Here is a 23,436-nt window from a genome sequence, read left to right on the forward strand (position 1 = left end):
CTCATGGAGATAACAATATATTACATCGCAATCAGAACACTACAAGCTGTTTTCTCACTTTTCCGCCTGAATGGAGCTATGGTGTGTACACAGTAACATATAAGTACAACTTCCACTGCTATAGTGACTTGAAGCGTATGAAGGCTTGGGTGTGGAGCCGGCAACATGCAGATGAAAAGTTGTGTACCCACTGCCCGTAAAAGCTACGCATCGTAGCAGTTCGCAGCTCTGCTCGTAAAAGCCAAAGGCCACGCTGGCATTTCGCACCAGTTTTATGCCTAACTCATATGTAGGGGCGCATAAAATACGTGCACATCAACAGAACTGCGAAGACTCTTTCTATATATGGCGAAACACAAGCCTCACTAAATTCAAGATGTTCAAAAAACGTGTCACATATTTCTGCAGGAAGTAACATTGGTTGCGACCAGTCTATTGTTACTAGATGACAATTGCCTTTAATGGTATACCTAAAGCTAATACCTGTTGACTTATTGTCCAATCTGCCCTTTAATTTCCATCTATGTATTACGTAGAAGTAGACAAGGCAGTGCTGCATGTGGTTACTACAGATGATGACACGTCCTTCAGCCCATCGTTTGCAGTGAATCATGCACTCTTTGAAATACTCCTGGCTCCATGCGTATAGTGCCACATGTTCTGTAAAGTCTGGACATCGTGGATGGGTAGGGGTACAACAACGCCTTTAAATGTCCCCACGTCAGAAATGCAACGGACTCATGTCCAGTAAACAGTGAGCTCATACTACTGGAGCTCCTCGACCAGTCCACAGCCCACGAAACTGCGATGTAGTACTGCTGCACGATCCGTAGGGAATGAGCTAGTGCCCCGTCGTGCAAAAGGACAGTCTTTGTCTTTCTGCATGAGCAACATTCTCCAACAGCGCTAGTAATTCATCGCGCAGAAATCGGCTATACAGTGTCGTCAGAAACGGTCTGAAAAGCATATAAATATGCTGCAGGGTAGGTTGTGCTGAGAAATAACTATTCAGAAAAAAATTGATACTTTGCTCCTTTTCTGAGTTAATTAGCATTGAATTTATCCAATCATGCTGTTATAACCTCAAATTCAAGCTGCACGCCCGAGAGGTGTCACCAGACGTTTCTTCGTTTGGTTTCCCGAAACCGAACAAAATGGCGATACTAAGATTGGACATGGAACAGTAGCAAGGATCGAAACCGAGCCGAAGGCTGACCAGTCTGGTGTGTTATCGTGTATGCTATTAGAACAACTGATACCAACTGGTTTATAATTTATATAAAAAACAGCTACCAGCCACATGTATGGTTTAAAAAGGTTTATTAACCTTTTTAAACCATACATGTGGCTGGTAGCTGTTTTTTATATAAATTATAAACCTTAAGTACAACAGCCACGTTTCTCAACATGTCGACTTTCGACAAAATAGCGTGATACCAACTGTATCTGGCGGACCGCTTGAATTTGCGCTCGCAACGGCCAGACTGGCTAACTTCAATGCTGATTAACTCGGAATCTTCGTAACATATCAAAATTTTTTTCAACGATTACAGCGCAAACTACCCTGCAGCCCCCGAACAAGCCTTTCACACTGTTTCTGACCATCCTGTGTAAAACAATCGTTAAGCTGTTTGGTAAAGTGTATGGCCCAATGAGTCTATCGTTTACAATTCCTGCCCAGACATCTAAAGTGTTTCCTGAAACCTCACCTCCATGACTGCTCGAGGGTGTACATCAGCCCACACGTGCATACTGTGATAATTTACTACACCATCTTCTGCGTCACCTTAAGTAAAATGCAGGCTGTGAAATGCAGGTCTTCAGCAACCTCTTGTAGAAGCCATTGGCAGAACTGTAATCGAGCATGGTGGTTATAATAACCGCTCGTGCAGAACGGATCACGCAAAAGTATAGTTGATACCTACAGCAACTCCATTTCTTATCACACTTGTTTCAGGATCATCTTCTACATGTCGGGTTATTTGTTCCTCCATCTTTGGCGTGCGACCTATAGGAGGGTTACAGCGTTCCATTCTCCTTGCTGTGAATGATCCATTCAAGTTGAATGTCGCTCGATGTCCAGTACATGTGCCTGGCGATTACTGCCATAGTTTTACCCATAATAGAATACCATGTCTGCCATTTCCCTTGTGGAATAGTGTACATACATACATTAATCCTTGTTCCATAGACCACGAACACGACATTTCGTGATGTGGAACGTGTCACTTTAAAATAAGTTTTCTTTACACAAAATAATTAATTTTCTTTTTTTAGTTACTAATTCATATGTAAGAATTCATCTATTGAGCAGAAGGAGTCGTCATTCAAAAATTCTTTTAATTTGCTTTTAAATGTTGCTTGGTTATCTGGCAGACTTTTAATACTATTTGGCAAATGACCAAAGATTTTTGTGGCAGCATAATTCATCCCTTTCCGTGCCAAAGTGAGATCTAATCCAGAATAGTGAATATTATCCTTTCTTCTAGTGTTGTAGCTATGCACTTCGTTCTTTCTTTTAGTTGGTATGAGTTATTAATGACAAATTTCATAAGTGAATATATGTATTGCGAAGGTACTGTGAATATCCCGAGTTCCTTAAATAAATGTCTGCAAGGTGATCTTGGGTGGGCTCCAGCTATTATTCTGATTACATGCTTTTGTGGCAATAAATACTTTCTCTCTTAATGACGAATTGCCCCATAGTATGATGCCATATGAAAGCAGTGAATGAAAATAGGCATAGTAGGCTAATCTACTGATATGTTTATCACCAAAATTTGCAATAACACTAATAGCATAAGTAGCTGAACCTAATCGTTTCATCGTTTAAAATACAGTTCGTTCACACTGCATGGGATCACTAAACTTGTTCCGCTAACGTAGAGCATGGTCATCGAGGCCCCAGATGGCTGATGTAGCAGATCGTTGCTATCCTATGACTGGTATCATTGCCACCAACGGTGTCCTACAAATGACTACCATCCAGACATGCGCAATGAACTGCAACAGTGAGACAGCCTACATTACCCAACAACGGACATTATGCGTCACAAGTAAATTGGACTGTCTCAACGACTATTGCTTTCCGGACATACAGTTACAGGAACTTCTCTTCTAGCTTTCTTGAATACAGCCTTCTGTACGCATATGTCATATTTTTGTTTAAACAACATTTATACAGGCTCAATCGCGTCATTTGGACGCCTCGAATATTTTGTTCAAATGGTTCAAATGGCTCTGAGCACTATGGGACTCAACTGCTGAGGTCATAAGTCCCCTAGAACTTAGAACTACTTATACCTAACTAACCTAAGGACATCACACACATCCATGCTCGAGGGAGGATTCGAACCTGCGTCCGTAGCGGTCGTGTGGTTCCAGACTGTAGCGCCAGAACCGCTCGGCCACCAGCGGCCGGCGAATATTTTGTGAACCAGCACATGATAGAGCGAGGATGATTTGCTATATTGGTAATCCTTGACCTTTTTATCTACCGAGATATTAAACAGCCATTTTTTGTTTAGTTAGAATTATTTCCAGTCTGTCTTTCGTTTCTACAGATTTCTGAATTCTTGTTGATTCCTTGAGAAGGTAAACGCAACTCACAAAGCACTTTTTCTGACGTGTTTTGTAAAGACAATTATATCTTGACAAAAGCGTCTGCAGAATATTATTAGTAACAGTTGTGGTAGCCAGAGGACTCAGCGCCCGCCGTCATTTCATCAACTCTTCACTGTCGCACGCGTGGACGCCACACATTGTTTCCGGGATCAGACTGAAGGACTTCGGCGAAGTTTACTCCTTTCAGTGTAGGAGAGACATCATCCGGGCGACTGCTTCGCCACTTGTGTTTAGAAAGCACCTACGTTTTTAGCAAAACCATTACTTCCAGTGTTCACGAATTGGAAGTGGACCTACACAACATGAAATCGAAAATACATTCGTTGTCGATGAAATGAAGTCTACTAAAACCGAAGACCTGTGTGTAAAATAACGTTAGGAGTGAAGTAAGAAACAAAACAACTGACTGCTGAAGATGGTTTAAAATGAAGTGAAGCACGTCTGGTCTAAATAAGACTAAATAATTACATCAACAAAGGACGGTACACTGGTTGTGCCAGAAGGTACTTTTATGTTACGTCGCCGTTGGTATGTGGGCATGTTTTTCTAATAAATGTTATGTTCTAAAACGCTTCCTTTGCGTGACAGCGTCTCAGAAATGCGGAGGAGGACCTAGGCAATTTGGACCACAGAGGCTGCGCAAGGAGTAAAGGAGATAAAGTAAATTGCAATCGCTCTGAACCTATTACACGCTATCGCCTCCGGAATGGACCGTAGGTAAACAAACCAACACAGACAAGCAGAAGAGGGCACACCGTGTGTGCTGTGAAAACAAACTTTTATTTTTACTAGCTTTCGTGACGTGTCACAAAGTCATCTCAATAGTGGAATGTCATTTATGACTATACAAGCGTAAGGATAACACAACACCAAGCCCCGGCCAGAGAAAATCTCAGATCCGGCCGGAAATCGCACCCAGGCTCCTTCGCTCAGTAATCCGCCCCATGACCGCGGAACTACCGAGGCGGACTGTTTCATTTGTTACAAAACACACACAGCACGCCACCGAGTTACGTTGGCAACATTAGAGTTCGAAAAAAAAAAATGTTCAAATGTGTGTGAAATCTTATGGGACTTAAATGCTAAGGTCATCAGTCCCTACATTAGAGTTCCGTAGTTTTATACTCTACGTAGTTGTCAGTAATTCGTGTGGATATCATATGAACAATGGCGGTCGCCTATACAACTGCAGAGCACACTGTGTATGCAGAAGCCCAAAGGAGTGAAAGATAACCTTGCTGGCCCTATGATGAACATTACCGCAATAGACATCGCCCAGTCCACAATATGTTTACAAGACTGCCCACAATATGTTTGCAAGCTGGCTGTATCCTTCCTACCAAAAAGTCCTCAATCCAGTCAAAAATTTCACTTGATACCTTGTATGATACTACTTTTCACAATAAGCGTAGGTGTGAAACTGAGGCAAATGCTTTTCGGAAATCAAGAAATACTATACCTACCTGACAGCCCCGATCCAAAGCATTCAATATGTCTTGTCGGAAAAGTACGAGTTGGGTTTCACATGATAGATGTTTTCGGAGTCAACGCTGGTCGGCGTTGAGGAAGTTATTCTATTCAAGATACCTCATAATGTTTGACCTCAGAATATGTTCTAAGATGTTGCGAAAGTTTCGCGGCGATTTCTCAAACTCTACATTGTTCTGCCAAAAACTGCATAGTTCATTGTTGTTGTTGGGGGTCTTCAGTCCTGAGACTGCTTTGATGCAGCTCTCCATGCTACTCTATCCTGTGCAAGCTTCTTCATCTCCCAGTACCTACTGCAACCTACATCCTTCTGAATCTGCTTAGTGTATTCATCTGTTGGTCTCCCTCTACGATTTTTACCCTCCACGCTGCCCTCCAATACTAAACTGGTGATCCCTTGATGCCTCAGAACATGTCCTACCAACCGATCCCTTCTTCTTGTCAAGTTGTGCCACAAGCTCCTCTTCTCCCCAATCCTATTCAATACTTCCTCATTAGTTATGTGATCTACCCATCTAATCTTCGGCATTCTGCTGTAGCACCACATTCCGAAAGCTTCTATTCTCTTCTTGTCCAAACTATTTATCGTCCATGTTTCACTTCCATACATGGCTACACTCCATACAAATACTTTCAGAAACGACTTCCTGACACTTAAACCTATACTCGATGTTAACAAATTTCTCTTCTTCAGAAACGCTTTCCTTGCCATTGCCAGTCTACATTTTATATCCTCTCTACTTCGACCATCATCAGTTATTTTGCTCCCCAAATAGCAGAACTCCTTTACTACTTTAAGTGTCTCATTTCCTGATCTAATTCCCTCAGCAGCACCTGACTTAATTCGACTACATTCCATTATCCTCGTTTTGCTTTTGTTGATGTTCATCTTATATCCTCCTTTCAAGACACTATCCATTCCGTTCAGCTGCTCTTCCAAGTCCTTTGCTGTCTCTGACAGAATTACAATGTCATCGGCGAACCTTAAAGTTTTTATTTCTTCTCCATGGATTTTAATACCTACTCCGAATTTTTCTTTTGTTTCCTTTACTGCTGGCTCAGTATACAGATTGAACAACTTCGGGGAGAGACTATAACCCTGGCTCACTCCCTTCCCAACCACTGCTTCCCTTTGATGTCCCTCGACTCTTATAACTCCCATCTGGTTTCTGTACAAATTGTAAATAGCTTTTCGCTCCCTGTATTTGAAAGAGAGTATTCCAGTCAACATTGTCAAAAGCTTTCTCTAAGTCTACAAATGCTAGGAACGTAGGTTTGCCTTTCCTTAATCTAGCTTCTAAGATAAGTCGTAAGGTCAGTATTGCCTCACGTGTTCCAATATTTCTACGGAATCCAAACTGATCTTCCCCAAGATCGGCTGCTACTAGTTTTTCCATTCGTCTGTAAAGAATTCGTGTTAGTATTTTGCAGCCGTGACTTATTAAACTGATTGTTCGGTAATTTTCACATCTGTCAACACCTGCTTTCTTTGGGATTGGAATTATTATATTCTTCTTGAACTCTGAGGGTATTTCGCCTGTCCCATACATCTTGCTCACCAGATGGTAGAGTTTTGTCAGGACTGGCTCTCGCAAGGCTGTCAGTAGTTCTAATGGAATGTTGTCTACTCCCGGAGCTTTGTTGCGACCCAGGTCTTTCAGTGCTCTGTCAAACTCTTCACGCAGTATCATATCTCCCATTTCATCTTCATCTACATCCTCTTCCGTTTCCATAATATTGTCGTCAAGAACATCGCCCTTATATAGATCCTCTATATACTCCTTCCACCTTTCTACTTTCCCTTCTTTGCTTACAACTGGGTTTCCATCTGAGCTCTTGATATTCATACAAGTGGTTGTCTTTTCTCCAAAGGTCTCTTTAATTTTCCTGTAGGCAGTATCTATCTTACCCCTAGTGAGATAAGCCTCTACATCCTTACATTTGTCCTCTAGCCACCCCTGCTTAGCAATTTTGCACTTCCGTTCGATCTGTTCATTAGTTTAAAATAATCTTTTTACAAAATCACACATCACGAGTTCCTTCTTTTCGGTGTTGTTTTGCTTGGGATATGAATTTTATTTTTCAGTGCTCTCAGGCAAGTCACCTACCCAATCTTCGCGAAACCGAGATCAGCCAAGCGTTCAATGATAAACTGTGCATTATATCTGCTCAAATTGTGGAAGGAAATTGATATGTGTTTTAGCACTTGGTAGTAAAAGTTGCATGCGTTGCGTGCTTTGCTACAGAGTTCCCCTGTTGGATGGCAATGATTCCTTTGTGGAGTTTCCGCTTTTCTGTCTAACACAAATATGAAGATAAACGGCACTCTCCTGCGACTCGGTCATGGGAATATTGGCGCGTTAATTCAGATCAACTTCCCTTTCTGTTTCTTCGAGCTTAGAGAGCAACCATCTTACAGGATTTTTCCTGACGTACGGATCAGAACGATTTCGACTAGAGTCATATGCGCTTAGACAGCCTGGTATGCCACCACTTATGTTACCTGTCACTCTGTAAAGGTACTATGCAAAGTTCAATCTCTGAATATTGAATAACAACTAATCTACATCTTTATCACGCTGAGCTGCTAAGAAATGATTTTTTTGATTGTCCCTACCAACCTCGATATTAGTTCTGGGAGTGGCCACTCTATAACATACATGTGTACTGAGACGTCTCATTGAAGTTCACATAACAGTCTGTTGATCGATCTTGCTAGGCATATCTTCAGGCCTCAGTGCAGTACTGAAACAGCCACTTTTAGCCTCATAAATAGTATTTTAAATTCAGTGGATAATCACAAAAATGTTTCGGGGATTTTCCTGGATTTAACAAAAGCATTCGATTTAATAGACCATGAAATTCTCCTAAGAAAGTTAGAGTGGTATGGTGTAAGAGGCCTGCCACACGAGTGGCTGAAATCCTATCTAGAAAATCGCTATCAGATAACAGAGGTAAAACACATGGTGAAAAACGAACTCTAAGCTTATCAATCGAAACCTTCCACATTAACCCACGGTGTAGCACAAGGCTCAATTTTAGGTCCCTTTCTCTTCTTAATTTTCAAAAACGACTTCCCCCAACACGTTCAACACTCCAAACCAGTGCTATTTGCAGATGATTCGAGCATATTAATTGAAGCTGAAAACGAAATGTCTCAAAGTTTAAATGCTAAAGTCACAAATGAAAATGTCACAGAGTGGTTTATGAGGAATAAATTACTGATAAACACTCAAAAAACAGTCGTCTTACACTTCCATAGACAACAAAATAAAAACCCATTACAACCAAACATGTCCATGGAAAACCAAAGAATTAACAGTGTCACTGAAACAAAATTTCTTGGCATCTACTTACAACACAATCTTAAATGGAATTCACACATCACACCATTAAATAATAACTATCGAAAATGACTTATGCGATGAGGATTATATGGAACAACATAAGTCCTGAAACAATTAGTGCGGTGTATTACGCTTTCGTACACTCCCTATTGAGATATGGCATCATATTCTGGGTAAATCCTCCTCATAGCATAACAACATTCCAGAAACAAAAAAAGACAATGAAAAATGCTAACAGCCGAAAATCATGCAAACCATTCTTTAAAGAACTGGGGATTCCACCCCTACCATGTATCTATATACCAGAAGTTGTCATGTACCTAACAAAAAAGCATGCTAAAAATGGAAATGTATTTATTCAAAATAAATCTGTACCTGCATATCTCTTGGAAAACTGTTTTTACTCAGTAACACAGTATCTTGAAAAATAAGTTAATTTCTGTTGTAACAATCTCAAAATGTAATGTAACAATGTAGCAATATAACAATATAAGAATTTATAAATGTAATGTATACAATCAATGTAACAGTGTATTAATGTAATGTCATTTTGTCCAACATCTAGGATATAGTGTATGTACCTCAAAGATTCAGGACGTAAATAAAATAAAAATAAATAAATGTATTATAAGCTACTACTTCTCAGGTTCAAAAATTGGAGTTCTACGGTATTTACACTTTCATTTTACTTTCTTAAGCCCATGCCATATGTGGAGTCTTGTGCAGTTGATTTGTAGGTTACATTACTCTGACAATGAGCATTTTTTTTATTGATTCATTCCTGTTTTTTCGGCTAGGCCTCATTTACAAGGTGTGGTACTGGATGAGTCACCTGCACTGCATCTCGCATGCTACTTGATAAATTTGCTAGATTTTTTTCGTGCTTGGTACCATTTTCTCTTGCACAATCAACGAATGGCCAGATGTTCATCTGTAAAAACCATTTTAATTTTAATTAATTTTATATAGTAGGTGTACGATTCCATCCACATAAAGGATTTATCAAGTAAACTGGAGTGAATTTATTTACCATGAAAAATTTTTGCAATAGTTTTGGGTGTCCCGTGAAGAGTAAGATAATTCAGCCCGACCTGACATTTATATATCATACATTTGGACTACACGAGTGGGGTAGCGGGCGCCTCCAGTTTTTTCGGTCATAAATCATGGTAGTTAAGATTAGACTTGCATAAAAATAACTTTAGAGCACAAGTGTAGTTTTTGTTTATGTAAGGCTAAACCTTCATACTATTATAGTCGGTCATGAATTATCGTCATTGAGATCAGGTCAAAAACATTTCGCCATAAATTACACTCATGTGAACATAACTAAGAGCACAATGAGCGGTTTGTTTACATTATGGTCGTGAATTATACTTTTTTGTTTATATAATAAGGACGATAGGCCAAGTGGCCAGTTTGTTTACAATACAAACCAGTAAAACAATGGATCCATTGATCTGAAACCAGCACTGTCGCACTATTTGATTTTCCCACCAGTCTACACATAGTGATTACCCCTACGGTATAGCTGCCTGTTAGCTTATATTGACGGTTGCCTATCTACATTGCCCCTGGGCCTGTAGGTTGTACCACTACTTATGTTGTGTTTCTATGAAACTTTATACTGATGTTAATGTTCTCTTCGTGGCTGATTTCTCTCTTATTGAGTTATATGAAATGTGTGTCATTTGTGGAGAGGCACGATGCAACAGTCAAGCAGCAAGGTGCCTAAATGCAGAACGATTTTCAGGCAGAGGCTTACCAAATCATGTCACATTTCGGAATCTCATTACCATCTTCATGAATCAGGAACCCGTAGACCAGTTCCATGGGAATCTGATAGATTTACTGTGTGTAAACTGTTCAGTTTGAGGAGGCCGTGTAAATGTGAACTGAGGATAACCCCAATAACAGCACATGATCTGTAGCCAGGACTTAAAGACTTCTGATGCGAATGGGAGGAATGGCCTGCACGACACAGGCATACTCCCATTCAAGGATGAGAAGGTACAAGACTTGTCACCTGATGCCTTTCCTCAGTGTGTGGAATTCTGACAATTGTGTCTGCTCCAAATTGTTAACTCCTCTGACTTCCAAACGTATTTTTTGTTTACTTACGAATCTGCCTTCACAAAGGAAGGAATATTCACTAGCCATAACAGCCACGTTTGGGTGCATGAAACTTCTAAGGCAACTCGTGTATTCCACCATACACAGAGATTTACCATACATATTTGACTGGTATTGCTCACGACCATGTAATTGGACTGTAACGTGTTTCCCCTGCACCACTCCTCTCCCTGGGACACTTGCTTCACACATAACCTGAACTCGCATTTAAAAAACAACTAAGTTAAAACGTGTGCACTATACTTACAGTTTGTAAGCCACTTGGTTGCTGGACTCCTTATTTGCGAACTGACAAAATGGAATTGCTTGTAACTGAGGTAATTGGGCTATGCACGGCTCTGTTCAAAAAGAATGGCTCGATAATATCATAGGGTCGAGTCATGCAGTCTGATTTCCCTCCTAACAGCTAATTCGCGGCAACTAATAGCCTGAAGCTATAATCTTCTAGTAAGATAGTCTATGCATTGACTGGAATTGAGAATTAATAAAATAAACAGAAATATTAAATAAAAAACAGATGACTAATTAATTAAAAGTTTTCTATTCTAATGTATAAAATTGATGTAGATGACAACAGAAAATTGTGTTGAATAATGTTTATTCAAGGAAGTATTCTTACAGAAGTAGGAAGTGGTCCCACGATAACTAATTATAATAAAGACATGAAGATAACATTATAAAATAGAGTAACGGTGTGTTGAGAGCGTTACGAGGATGGCAGCAGAATCCTTAAGCTAAATAGCCATTCATCATCCAAGACATGCGAAAAACTGGTGTCTCGCCACTGTCTAGCTCTCTCTGGTTGAAGGCTATCCACGCCAAACATACATTGTTCTTATGTTCTACAGGCATGATTTGCTTCAACTTGACCAATTTCTGCATTAAACAAATATGTTACAACAATATTTAAATAAAATAAATGTTATAAGCATTTGGGCATACTCATACTATTCACGGTAAATATGAATAATGGTTTATTGATAAATAAATAAGCCCGAATTCTTGTAAAAATGCTTTCATGTTAAATAACAACAAATTGCCGTTAAATATGGTTTAAACAGTTATCTGCGTCTGCTTCAAAAAAGAGTTTTTTGATACTATTTTCAATGGCGATGTCAGCTAACACATGTGATTGACCACTTTTAAATTTTTGAAAAAAGAGACAGCATTGGTCGTATATTTTTTACTATTGCAAAATCGACTTTCTGTCACTGAGTGACCATCTTCAGTGCTATATTGTATAACTTAAATTGGGATGCACTGTTGTCACTAAGCTTAATGACAACAGTGCATCCCAATTTAAGTTATACAATATAGCACTGAAGATGGTCACTCAGTGACAGAAAATCGATTTTGCAATAGTAAAAAATATACGACCAATGCTGTCTCTTTTTTCAAGTATACCTGTTATCTGGTCGTAGTGCACAAGACAACATGGGGTCGCCAATCAATCACTTTTAAATTACCACGTTATTTAATATTAATTTTAATCAACATTTAAAGAAAGTAACTGGGAAAAATAATAAGACAGTCTTAAAAAAACTAGACAAGTAGGACAAGATGCGAGATATTCATGCTGCTTTCAGTTGCTGTGTTATTGTGAAGGATATGGTGTTCTGACAAGCCTCTGTATAATGAAAAAGATATAAAACATAATAAATCAGTTACTAAAATAGATAGAGATATGTAGCTTTCAGCGATTATTGCTATAGTGCAATCTGTCATCTGAAATATCCTTTTTGTAACTGCATAAAGCATTTAAAATTTGTTAATTCTAAGGTTCATTATGAAAATACACTTAACAGCAAGAATGTTATCAGCACCAACCTACCATCGATGTAAACCAGTCTAGGCGATATCTACGTCACTTGGCGAGGAATGGCTGCTAGTCAGACACATGCATGGCGCATGTACTATCAGTGAGTGTGCTGTCTGCATGTAGAATGGGGAAGGCACATAATCTGTCTGAGTTTGACCGAGGGCAGATTGTGATGACATGGAGGCTGGACACAAGCGTTTCGGAAACTTCACTACTTCTCGGGTGTTAGAGGAGTGCTGTCGTGAGTGTATTTAACACGTGGCATACCAAGGTGAAACAATGTGCAGACATCACAGGGTTCAGTGGCCACCCCTCATTATAAAAGTCGGATGTTGTAGGTGGGGCAGACTGGTAAAACAGGACAGGCAGCGAACTGTGGTGGAACTAACATCAGAGTTTGCTGATGGGGAGAGTACAAGTGTGGCTGAACACATAGTGCACCAAACACTCTTAATGATTGGCCTCTGCAACTGACGACCCATGAATTTGCCAATGTTAACACCGCGACATCGGCAACTATGACTGAAATGGACAAGTGACCATTGGTACTGGATCTGGGTGAAGTGGCAGAGCATTGGATGGTCTGCTGAATCCCGATACCTTCTTCATCATGCCAATGGATGGGTGCCCATCAGTTGTCTTCAAGGGGAACAGCTGCTTGACAGCTGTACTGCAGGACAGAGAAAAGCTGGCAGCGGCTGCACTATGCTCTTGGGAACATTCACATGGGCATCCACGGATCCAGTGGAGCTCATGAAATGCACCAATATGGCCAATGAGTATCGCACGATGGTTGCAGACCCCGTACCCGTTCATGAAGATCTTGGTTCCTGATGAAAGTGACATTTTTGAACAATGTAATAAATGGTTCAAATGGCTCTGAGCACTATGGGACTTAACTTCTGAGGTCATCAGTCCCCTAGAACTTAGAACTACTTAAACCTAACTAACCTAAGGACATCACACACAGTCATGCCCAAGGCAGGATTCGAACCTGCGACTGTAGCGGTCGCGCGGTTCCAGACTGTAGCGCCTAGAACCGCTCGGCCACCCCGGCCGGCGAAAATATGAGCAGTAAGCAGGCAGAATATTGTTTGAATGCAGGAAAAGGGGAGGAACGAGCGAACACAAAATAACAGCATTTCTGTGACATTTACTAGAATATGTTCACAAGCTATATCATTTGTTCAACATCATCTGCTAACTCAGCAACATTGTCTGTTTGTGGGCATTATGTTCTCGAGTTGCTCAATGGATTGATCTGTCAAGTACCCTTTGACTCCTCCAAGAAGTAATTTACACACCACACTACTACAGAAGTCAGACAGAAGCTCCTAATGTACCAAAAAGAAATGCCTGAACAACTTTCAGCAATAAATATCTTCTGGAGTCGTCTGCTGTAAGTAAAAGACACAAAAATACTCTATTTTGCTTATGTAAATAGTGGGATACTTGGGTACTGGAGTATTGCTAGTTAGTGTAATAAAAACATTAAACGAACGGAAAAATATTATTTATTGCAAAATCTGAGAAAATCAAGTGAAACTTTTATTTATAAACTGATACACAAATTTCTGGGTTCTTTTCGGAATAGGAGGTTACCTCTTATCGACAGGAATCCTGTTAATGAAATTTATATACAAAGTGTGGGAAAGCTCTTTTATCCCTTTTCTTTAAGAATGTTATTTACTCGGCAGAATGGCTGAGAGCCGCGCCTACATAACTTGAGTAATTATCTGATTGAATTTTCCTAAGTACGGTCGAGGCTGTCGTGTGAGAAATGTAATGGAGTGATGTGAATGAAGTATGTAATTTCTAATGGACGAAAGATGGGGCTCACCTAGGCTGTAGTGCACAATACCACAAGTTGCGACGACTGCTGCCTGTGTCCTTCGTTGCTGAAAAATAATACAACTATCTCTTTCTATCTGGATTGACTTTCGCCAATCGAATTCTCACTACACCTTCATGAAGTCAAGGACTCCTTTCTGCCCTTAGTCTAACTATTGGCATGGTACACCCATCAGATAACCAGTCCATCACGATGCCACTCAATGTTCGCTCGCAGGTGCTAACTAATACTCTGTGTTCACACTGCACGTTAAGTACTGCGGCCAACACAGTGAACAAACGATTAATCGTGAGCGACTCCATATACAGTATCACTCCGATTCGCTAACGACAGAAGTGCTCTCTCAGTGCAGTACTGAGTAGAGACCTTGTTCCTCGCTCTCTGCGTACACGCACGAGCGCACTCGCTCCTGCTACGTTTTCCCGCTTCAAGAGCGTTAACAGAATGACCCCTCTCCACGCAGAAAGCGAAAGGGTGTATCATCCACTGTCTTTTCCTCACTCCTCCGGCTCATTACACCAGAAATGGTCCACGAATCAGCGTTACTCTTACAAACGGGAAATGGGGCTCCGTTTAAGCCGACCAATCCGGAAATACTTGTATATAGCATCTGCATTAGGCGTTTATTGTCCACCTGTGAGAACTCTGAAACTGCGCACTAGGTCCGTCAAAAATGCGTCTGCTGCGACTCTCCCAAACAATACAGTGGGTTTTGTTTTTAAGATGAACACGCAGGCCATTATCCCTTTTTTCTGCCAAAAACTGGGCGCTCCCTGGGCGGTTGGCCGGCTGGCACAGCAGCACGCTAACTCACCCTCCTACGGACTTTCCAGCAGGCTGGTTGCCTCCGCCGAACGAAAACTCCTGTGGCCGTCGTGTCTTGAATGTTTGTGTATGCCAGCCTCGGCTTTTTAATCTCGGTGCGCACTTGCCATTTATTTATCAGATTTGCATATCGATAAAATGGAAATATGTAAAATTGAGCCCGCATCTCGTGGTCGTGCGGTAGCGTTCTCGTTTCCCACGCCCGGGTTCCCGGGTTCGATTCCCGGCGGGGTCAGGGATTTTCTCTGCCTCGTGATGGCTGGGTGTTGTGTGCTGTCCTTAGGTTAGTTAGGTTTAAGTAGTTCTAAGTTCTAGGGGACTTATGACCACAGCAGTTGAGTCCCATAGTGCTCAGAGCCATTTTTTTGTAAAATTGACTCTATCCAAACTTACCCACACACTGTTAATGAAGTGCCCCTAGCCCATCATCCTCATTACTCATGGCATTTCGCCGATTCCTGTAAGAATTCGAGTTTGTGTGCGTTTGCACTGAAGAGACGTTTGTCACCTCACCTTAAATATATATTGCGTCGGTTATTTCGGACTTGTGTGTGGTGTCAATGATAATGCCGTTATTTATTTCTAAGTTCGGAGTGGTGGACAGACCTTTTTCTTTAGTATTTGCCATAGTTTCATTCGATTGTCAAACGTCTTACCGAAATCTGTAAAAGCGGGATGCGTTTCCAAATTCTTTTCTGTTCTTGCTTCTGTTATTTGTTACGTGGTGAACACGTTATCCAATCAGTGTCTACATGTTAATAAAAAGTTCCAATAAGTCTTTTTTTTCTAGCCGTGTATATCGCCAGGCGCTGCCGTATCTGATTGGTCAAGAAGAACATTTCTCGCCTTGAAGCAGGTGTCGTTGTCGTGGTGTTCGAATTTTATTGTCCAGCAGTGTATGCATACACGCATAGACGCCCGTCTCCGAGACCTTAACAGAGTCTACGATCTCTATGCATCGTAGCAGTTGTAGCGTCCCGTCACCTCTACGTGTGCCCCCTGTGTTGCAGCTGCCTACCTGAACCTGGGGCTGGTGCTGTGGCGGCAGGGCCGCGAGGCGGAAGCGCTCGGGGTGCTGCGGGCGGGCGCCGCAACCGACGGCTCGGCGCTCAAGGACCCGCGCGCGCATGCGCAGGCGGCGACCGCGTGCCGCTTCCACCTGGGCCGCCTGCTGCTCGAGAGCGGGCGCGCCGCCGCCGCAGACAGGGAGCTGCGCGCCGCAGTCGCCGGCATGCCACCCCACTACCAGCCACAGGTGCGTGCTCTACTGCCTGCTGGCTGCTGGCGCACGGCGCTGCGCTGCGTTCCGCGCTTAACCATTTCGGGGGAAGTGGTTCCGTTTGAAACCACCTACAGTTTTCTCATTTTGTGGCAAAAGGGCAGTGGCTACTTTTGGGAACACCATTCAGCAGCCTAGTTGGTGCTGCCCTCTGGTGTCTGTCATTGGAACCGCTTCAAAATCTGTAAATATTAGCTAGTAATGAGGCGAGTTGGATGGCCATTTTTGTACGCTGTGCGCGAACGTCTTTGTTCTCAAATTGTGGCTGTATTCTTCTGTATTAGGTAACTTTTATGCATGTATTAAATGCAGAATAATGTTCTGTTTTCGTTAATACTATATTTACTGCAATAATAACCAAAATAATGCATTTATTTCCGTGAGTGTTGTGGTGGTTCCATTTGAAACCACTGCTCCCGTAACGGCAGCATTAGTAGGTGTGACGAATTTTTTTTTTTTTTTTTCAGTTTCACGTGCTGTAATCTCACAGAATAAAGGATGAGGAAATTCTGGAGCGACTTTTCGCACATATTCCTTTAGACCCCCACTCACAGATTGACACTAGCAGTAATAGTGAAAGTGATGTGCTAGCTGAAGACAGTGATCTGGATTTGCGAATGAAAACACCTGTTTTATCTCAAATTATTTCAGAAAGTGAGAGTGAGGACCATTTTGACAATGACAGTGATGATAGTTTCATCACTAATGACGATTTGCCACTGCGAATTTACACAGAGAAAGGATGTCAGTGCAATGAACTTTGCCGCCAATTTTTCAGCGGAAGCTGGTGTACGAGGAAAACTTAAAAATGACGGTGAAGGTATACAACCAGTAGATTTTTTTGGGTCTGTTTTGTGACACTATGTTAGAACACACAGTTTTCCAGTCTAACCTGTACACAACACAGAAAGGTGGCAAAAAGGCCTCTTTCTAAAGCAGAATTAAAAGTATTTTTGGCTATAAACATTCTAACGGAAATCAAGAAACCTTGTTATTATCGTGATTGCTGGTCATCCCATAAGGAACTTCGAGATGAGTACATTTCCTCACTAATGACGGTAAAAAGGTTCAGCTGGATTTTGACACATATTCACATCAATGACAACGCTGTTATGCCTTCAAGGGAGAGCAGAAATTATGACAAATTATATAAAATCCGTCCACTAATCAATAAGATACTGATAAACTTCAAAGAATTCTGTGCACCTACTAAGGAGCAAGCTATAGATGAATGCATGGTGAAGTTCAAAGGACGGATCGCATTCAAACAATATATGCCCCAAAAGCCAATCAAGAGGGGATACAAAATCTGGGTCAGAGCTGATAAGCTTGGATATATTTGTGATTTTCAGATATATACTGGAAAAGTTAAAGGCATAGTGGAAAAATCCTTACGAGAGAGAATTGTGAGAGATGTGTGTAAAGGCTTGGAAGGAAAGGGATCCCATATATACCTTGACAATTTTTTTACCAGTGTCTCACTTTTACAGAAGCTAAAAGATGACGGACTTTTTGCGTGTGGAACAATTAGATCACACAGAAAAGGACTTCCTACGCTAAAAACAGACAAATAGCTGCAAAGAGGAGAGTTTGACTGGTCAGTTCGTTCTGATGGCATTGCCTGCATCACATGGAAAGACAAACGTGTAGTCATGTTGCTGTCTACAATTGATTCGCCTGTATTTGTTGAAGAAGTCAGCCATAAAGAAAAGGATGGAAAATCACAAAGGTACCTTGCCCAAAAATAGTGAAATCATATAATGCAAATATGGGATGTGTCGATAAGGCAGATATGATGAACAGTTTTTATGCAATAGACAAGAAATCACGAAGATGGTGGCTAAGATTATTTTGGTATATAGTTGATATTGCTATTGGAAATGCATTTATTCTTTTTCGATTATGTAATCCAACAGCGAAGCAAGTGCTAAAGGATTTTCGAAGACGTATTGCCACAGGCCTGGTAGGCAGTAAGGTCTTCAAAGATAGTCCTGGCCATCCCAGTACACCGTCAGAACCATCTGCAAAAAAATTCAAAACTATTGTTCCAAATGAGAAACGTATATCGGAAGCAAAACATCTGCCAAAACATGGAACCTCAAGGCGCTGTGTGCACTGCAGCACAAAGAAAGAACCCCAAAGAAGCAGATGGACATGTAGTCACTGCCAGGTAGCCTTATGCTTATCTGCAGAAAGGAATTGCTTTCTACTGCATCATCAAAAGTGATGACATTTAGCGGGCAGTGGCTCCATTTGAAACCACCCTGTATGTGTTCAGTTTATATATATTTCATTTAATTTTTGCATTTTTCTGTCTCACTGTATGAAAATTAATACAAAACAAGGAAAAATTAATTTTTTTTTTATTTTGGCCCTGAAAGGGTTAACAAACGAGTGAGGAGAACTTCCGTTCCCACATTTATCGGAACAGTTCAGTCAAACTTACACATGCGGGTCAAAAAGTATTTATGGTGTTCATATTTTTACATTATGAATTCCAATTTTTTGAACTAGGCATGTGAAATAAGTGTCTCAAAATGGCAACAAAATTAAAAAACCTCGTTTATCACAGAATATTTTTCATTTCTTTGCTGACCAGCTGCCCATGTGGATGGGTTCGTGTTCTATCCTTCTGCAGAGAAAACATGCCAGTTAGAAAATAATCTACAGCAATATCAACTTACATACTCCGCAAGTCACCATAAACTGCACAGCGGAGGGTACATCGAACAACTACAAATGGTTCAAATGGCTCTGAGCACTATGCGACTTAACTTCTGAGGTCATCAGTCGCCTAGAACTTAGAACTAATTAAACCTAACTAACCTAAGGAAACCACACACATCCATGCACGAGCAACTACAAATGATTTCCTTTCCTGTTCAACTTGCAAAAGCATCAAGGGAAAAACCACTATCTAGGGGGTATATGCGTCCGTGCGGGGCTTAAGTTTTCTTATTTCTTCGCGGTAGTTATGAGAAATGTGCGTTTGCCGCTGTAGAATCGTTCTGCAGTCATCCGCAAATGACCGTTCTCTAAACCCTCTCAATAGTGTTTCAAGTAAATTTCGATTACGCGATAAGTCACACAAATCTGAGGTCTGTAAATTAAACTAAATACTTAGGGATTACAATTAGCCGGCCGATGTGGCCGAGCGGTTCTAGGCGCTTCAGTCTGGAACCGCGCGACCGCTACGGTCGCAGGTTCGAATCCTGCCCCGGGCATGGATATGTGTGATGTCCTTAGGTTAGTTAGGTTTAAGTAGTTCTAAGTTCTAGGGGACTGATGATCTCAGTCCCATAGTGCTCAGAGCCATTTGAACCATATTTTGATTACAATTACAAATAACCTAAGTTGGAACGATCACATAGATAATACTGTGGGTAGAGCAAACCAAAGACTGCGATTCATTGGCAGAACACTTAGAAGGTGCAACAGGTCTACCAAACAGACTGCTTACACTACGCTTGTCCGCCCTGTTCTGGAGTATTGCTCTGTGGTGGGGAATCCGCATCAGATGGGACTGACGGATGATATCGAAAGTACAAAGAAGGGCAGCTCGTTTTGTACTATCGCGAAATAGGGGAGATGGTGCCACAGACATGATACGTGAATTGGATTGGCAATAATTAAAACAAAGGTGTTTTTCGTTGCGACGGGATCTTCACATGAAATTGAAATCACCAGTTTTCTCCTCCGATTGCGAAAATATTCTGTTGGCACCAACTTACATAGGGAGAAATGATCATCACGATAAAATAAGAGAAATCAGGGCTCGCACAGAAAAATTTAAGTGCTCGTTTTTCCCGCGTGCCGTTCGAGAGTGGAAGAACGTTGTCTTCCCTCCAGCGACTCCCGTCTGACTCCACAGAGCACCTACTGCACTGATAGCAGCACACATCGGAATTGTTTCGATGTCTTCCTTTAACAAGACCTGGCGAGGATTCGAAACACTCCAGCAGTACTCAAAAATGGGTGGCTCCAGCATTTTGCGTTTCCCTTTGTACGTGAACTACACTTTCCTGGAATTCTCTTAATAAACCGAAGTTGACCATTCGCTTTCTATATTGTCGACCTTATGTGCTCGTTCCATTTCGTACTACTTTACAACGTTGCGCCTACTATTTAGTCGTTACGTCAAGCAGTACACCACTACAACCGTATTCAAATATTACAGCATAATTTTTCCTGCTCATTTGTATTAACCTACATTTTTCCACATTTACAGTTAGCTGCCATTCGTGACACCAATTGAAATTATGTCTAAGTCATCTTGCATCCTCCTACAGCTACTCAACTTCGACACCTTCCCGTACACCACAGCATCATCAGCAAAACAACCGCAGATTGCTGCCCACCTTGTCCGCAATAACATTCATGTACAGGGTGTTTCAAAACTGACCGGTATATTTGAAACGGCAATACAAACTAAACGAGCAGCGATAGAAATACACCGTTTGTTGCAATATGCTTGGGACAACAGTACATTTTCAGGCAGACAAACTTTCGAAATTACAGTAGTTACAATTGTCAACAACAGATGGCGCTGCGGTCTGGGAAACTCTATAGTACGATATTTTCCACATATCCACCATGCGTAGCAATAATATGGCGTAGTCTCTGAATGAAATTACCCGAAACCTTTGACAACGTGTCTGGCGGAATGGCTTCACATGCAGATGAGATGTACTGCTTCAGCTGTTCAATTGTTTCTGGATTCTGGCGGTACACCTGGTCTTTCAAGTGTCCCCACAGAAAGAAGTCACAGGGGTTCATGTCTGGCGAATAGGGAGGCCAATCCACGCCGTCTCCTGTATGTTTCGGATAGCCCCAAGCAATCACACGATCATCGAAATATTCATTCAGGAAATTAAAGACGTCGGCCGTGCGATGTGGCCGGGCACCATCTTGCATAAACCACGAGGTGTTCGCAGTGTCGTCTAAGGCAGTTTGTACCGCCACAAATTCACGAAGAATGTCCAGATGGCGTGATGCAGTAATCGTTTCGGATCTGAAAAATGGGCCAATGATTCCTTTGGAAGAAATGGCGGCCCAGACCAGTACTTTTTGAGGATGCAGGGACGATGGGACTGCAACATGGGTCTTTTCGGTTCCCCATATGCGCCAGTTCTGTTTATTGACGAAGCCGTAAACCAAATGCTGCCCACATGCATATCGCCGTCATCAATCCTGTGCACTATATCGATAGCGAATGTCTCTCGTGCAGCAATGGTAGCGGCGCTGAGGGGTTGCCGCGTCTGAATTTTGTACGGATAGAGGTGTAAACTCTGGCGCATGAGACGATACGTGGACGTTGGCGTCATTTGGACCGCAGCTGCAACACGGCGAACGGAAACCCGAGGCCGCTGTTGGATCACCTGCTGCACTAGCTGCGCGTTGCCCTCTGTGGTTGCCGTACGCGGTCGCCCTACCTTTCCAGCACGTTCATCCGTCACGTTCCCAGTCCGTTGACATTTTTCAAACAGATCCTTTATTGTATCGCTTTTCGGTCCTTTGGTTACATTAAACCTCCGTTGAAAACTTCGTCTTGTTGCAACAACACTGTGTTCTAGGCGGTGGAATTCCAACACCAGAAAACTCCTCTGTTCTAAGGAATAAACCATGTTGTCCACAGCACACTTGCACGTTGTGAACAGCACACGCTTACAGCAGAAAGACGACGTACAGAATGGCGCACCCACAGACTGCGTTGTCTTCTATATCTTTCACATCACTTGCAGCGCCATCTGTTGTTGAAAATTGTAACTACTGTAATTTCGAAGGTTTGTCCGCCAGAAAATGTACTGTTGTCCCAAGCATATTGCAACAAACGGTGTATTTCTATCGCTGCTCGTTTAGTTTTTACTGCCGTTTCAAATATACCGGTCAGTTTTGAAACACCCTGTATATAGATAACAACAGCGGTCCTATCACACTTCCCTGGGGCACTCCTGATGAGACCCTTGTCTCCGATCAACACTCGCCGTTGAGGACAGCGTACTGGGTTCAATTACTTAACAAGCCTTCGAGCCATTCACATAAGTTGGAACCTATTCCATATGCTCGTATCTTCATTAACAGTCTGCAGAGGAGCACCGTGTCAAACGCTTTACGTAAATCTAGGAGTATTAAATCTGTCTGTTGTCCTTCATCCAGAGTTCGCAGTGTGTCACGTGAGAAAGCTGAGTTTCACACGAATAATGCTTTCTAAAACCGTGATGATTCGTGGACATAAGCTTTTCGGTGCATAGTAAATTTATTATATTCGAATTCAGAATACACTATGCAATCAAATATATCCGGACACTTGACTAAAAATGACTTACAAGTTCGTGTCGCCCTCCACGGGTAATGCTGGAATTCAGCATGGTGTTGGCCCACCCTAAGCCCTAATGACAGCATCCACTCTCGGAGGCATACGTTCAATCAGGTGCTGGAATGTATCTTGGGGAATGGCAGCTCATTCTTCACAGAGTGCTGCACTGAGGAGAGGTATCGATGTCGGTCGGTGAGGCCTGTCACGAAGTCGGCGTTCCAAAACATCCCAAAGGTGCTCTATAGGATTCAGGTCAGGACTCCGGGTAGGCCAGTCCATTACAGGGATGTTATTGTCGTGTAATCACTCCGCCGCAGGCCGTGCATTAAACAGGTGCTCGATCGTGTTGAAAGATGCAATAGCCATCCCGGGATTGCTCTTCAACAGTGGGAAGAAAGAAGGTGCTTAAAACATCACTGTAGGCCTGTACTGTGATAGTGCCACGAAAAACAACAAGGGGTGCAAGCCCTCTCCATGAAAACACGACCACACCAAAACACCATCGCCTCCGAATTTAACTGCTGGCACCACACACGCTGGCAGATGACGTTCATCGTGCATTCGCTACACCCACACCCTACCATCGGATCGCCATAATGTGTACCGTGATTTGTCACTCCACAAAACGCTTTTCCACTGTTCAATCGTTCAATGTTTAACTCCTTACACCAAGCGAGGTGTCGTTTGGCATTTACAAGCGTGATGTGTGGCTCATGAGCAGCCACTCGGCCATGAAATCCAAGTTTTCTCACC

General features: G+C 42.0%; 1 protein-coding gene across 1 annotated transcript in view; it reads left to right on the forward strand.

Moving 5' to 3' along the window:
- The window catches only part of LOC126199455 (protein O-mannosyl-transferase TMTC2-like), a 1,057,651-nt gene that overhangs the window by 577,401 nt on the left and 456,814 nt on the right, over positions 1 to 23,436 (forward strand). The window contains exon 12 of the mRNA XM_049936376.1: positions 16,099 to 16,343. Within this exon, the coding sequence (XP_049792333.1) occupies positions 16,099 to 16,343 (245 nt within the window). The remainder of the gene's footprint in view (positions 1 to 16,098; positions 16,344 to 23,436) is intronic.

Source organism: Schistocerca nitens, chromosome 8 (genome assembly GCF_023898315.1).
Source record: "Schistocerca nitens isolate TAMUIC-IGC-003100 chromosome 8, iqSchNite1.1, whole genome shotgun sequence".
NCBI lineage: Eukaryota > Metazoa > Arthropoda > Insecta > Orthoptera > Acrididae > Schistocerca > Schistocerca nitens.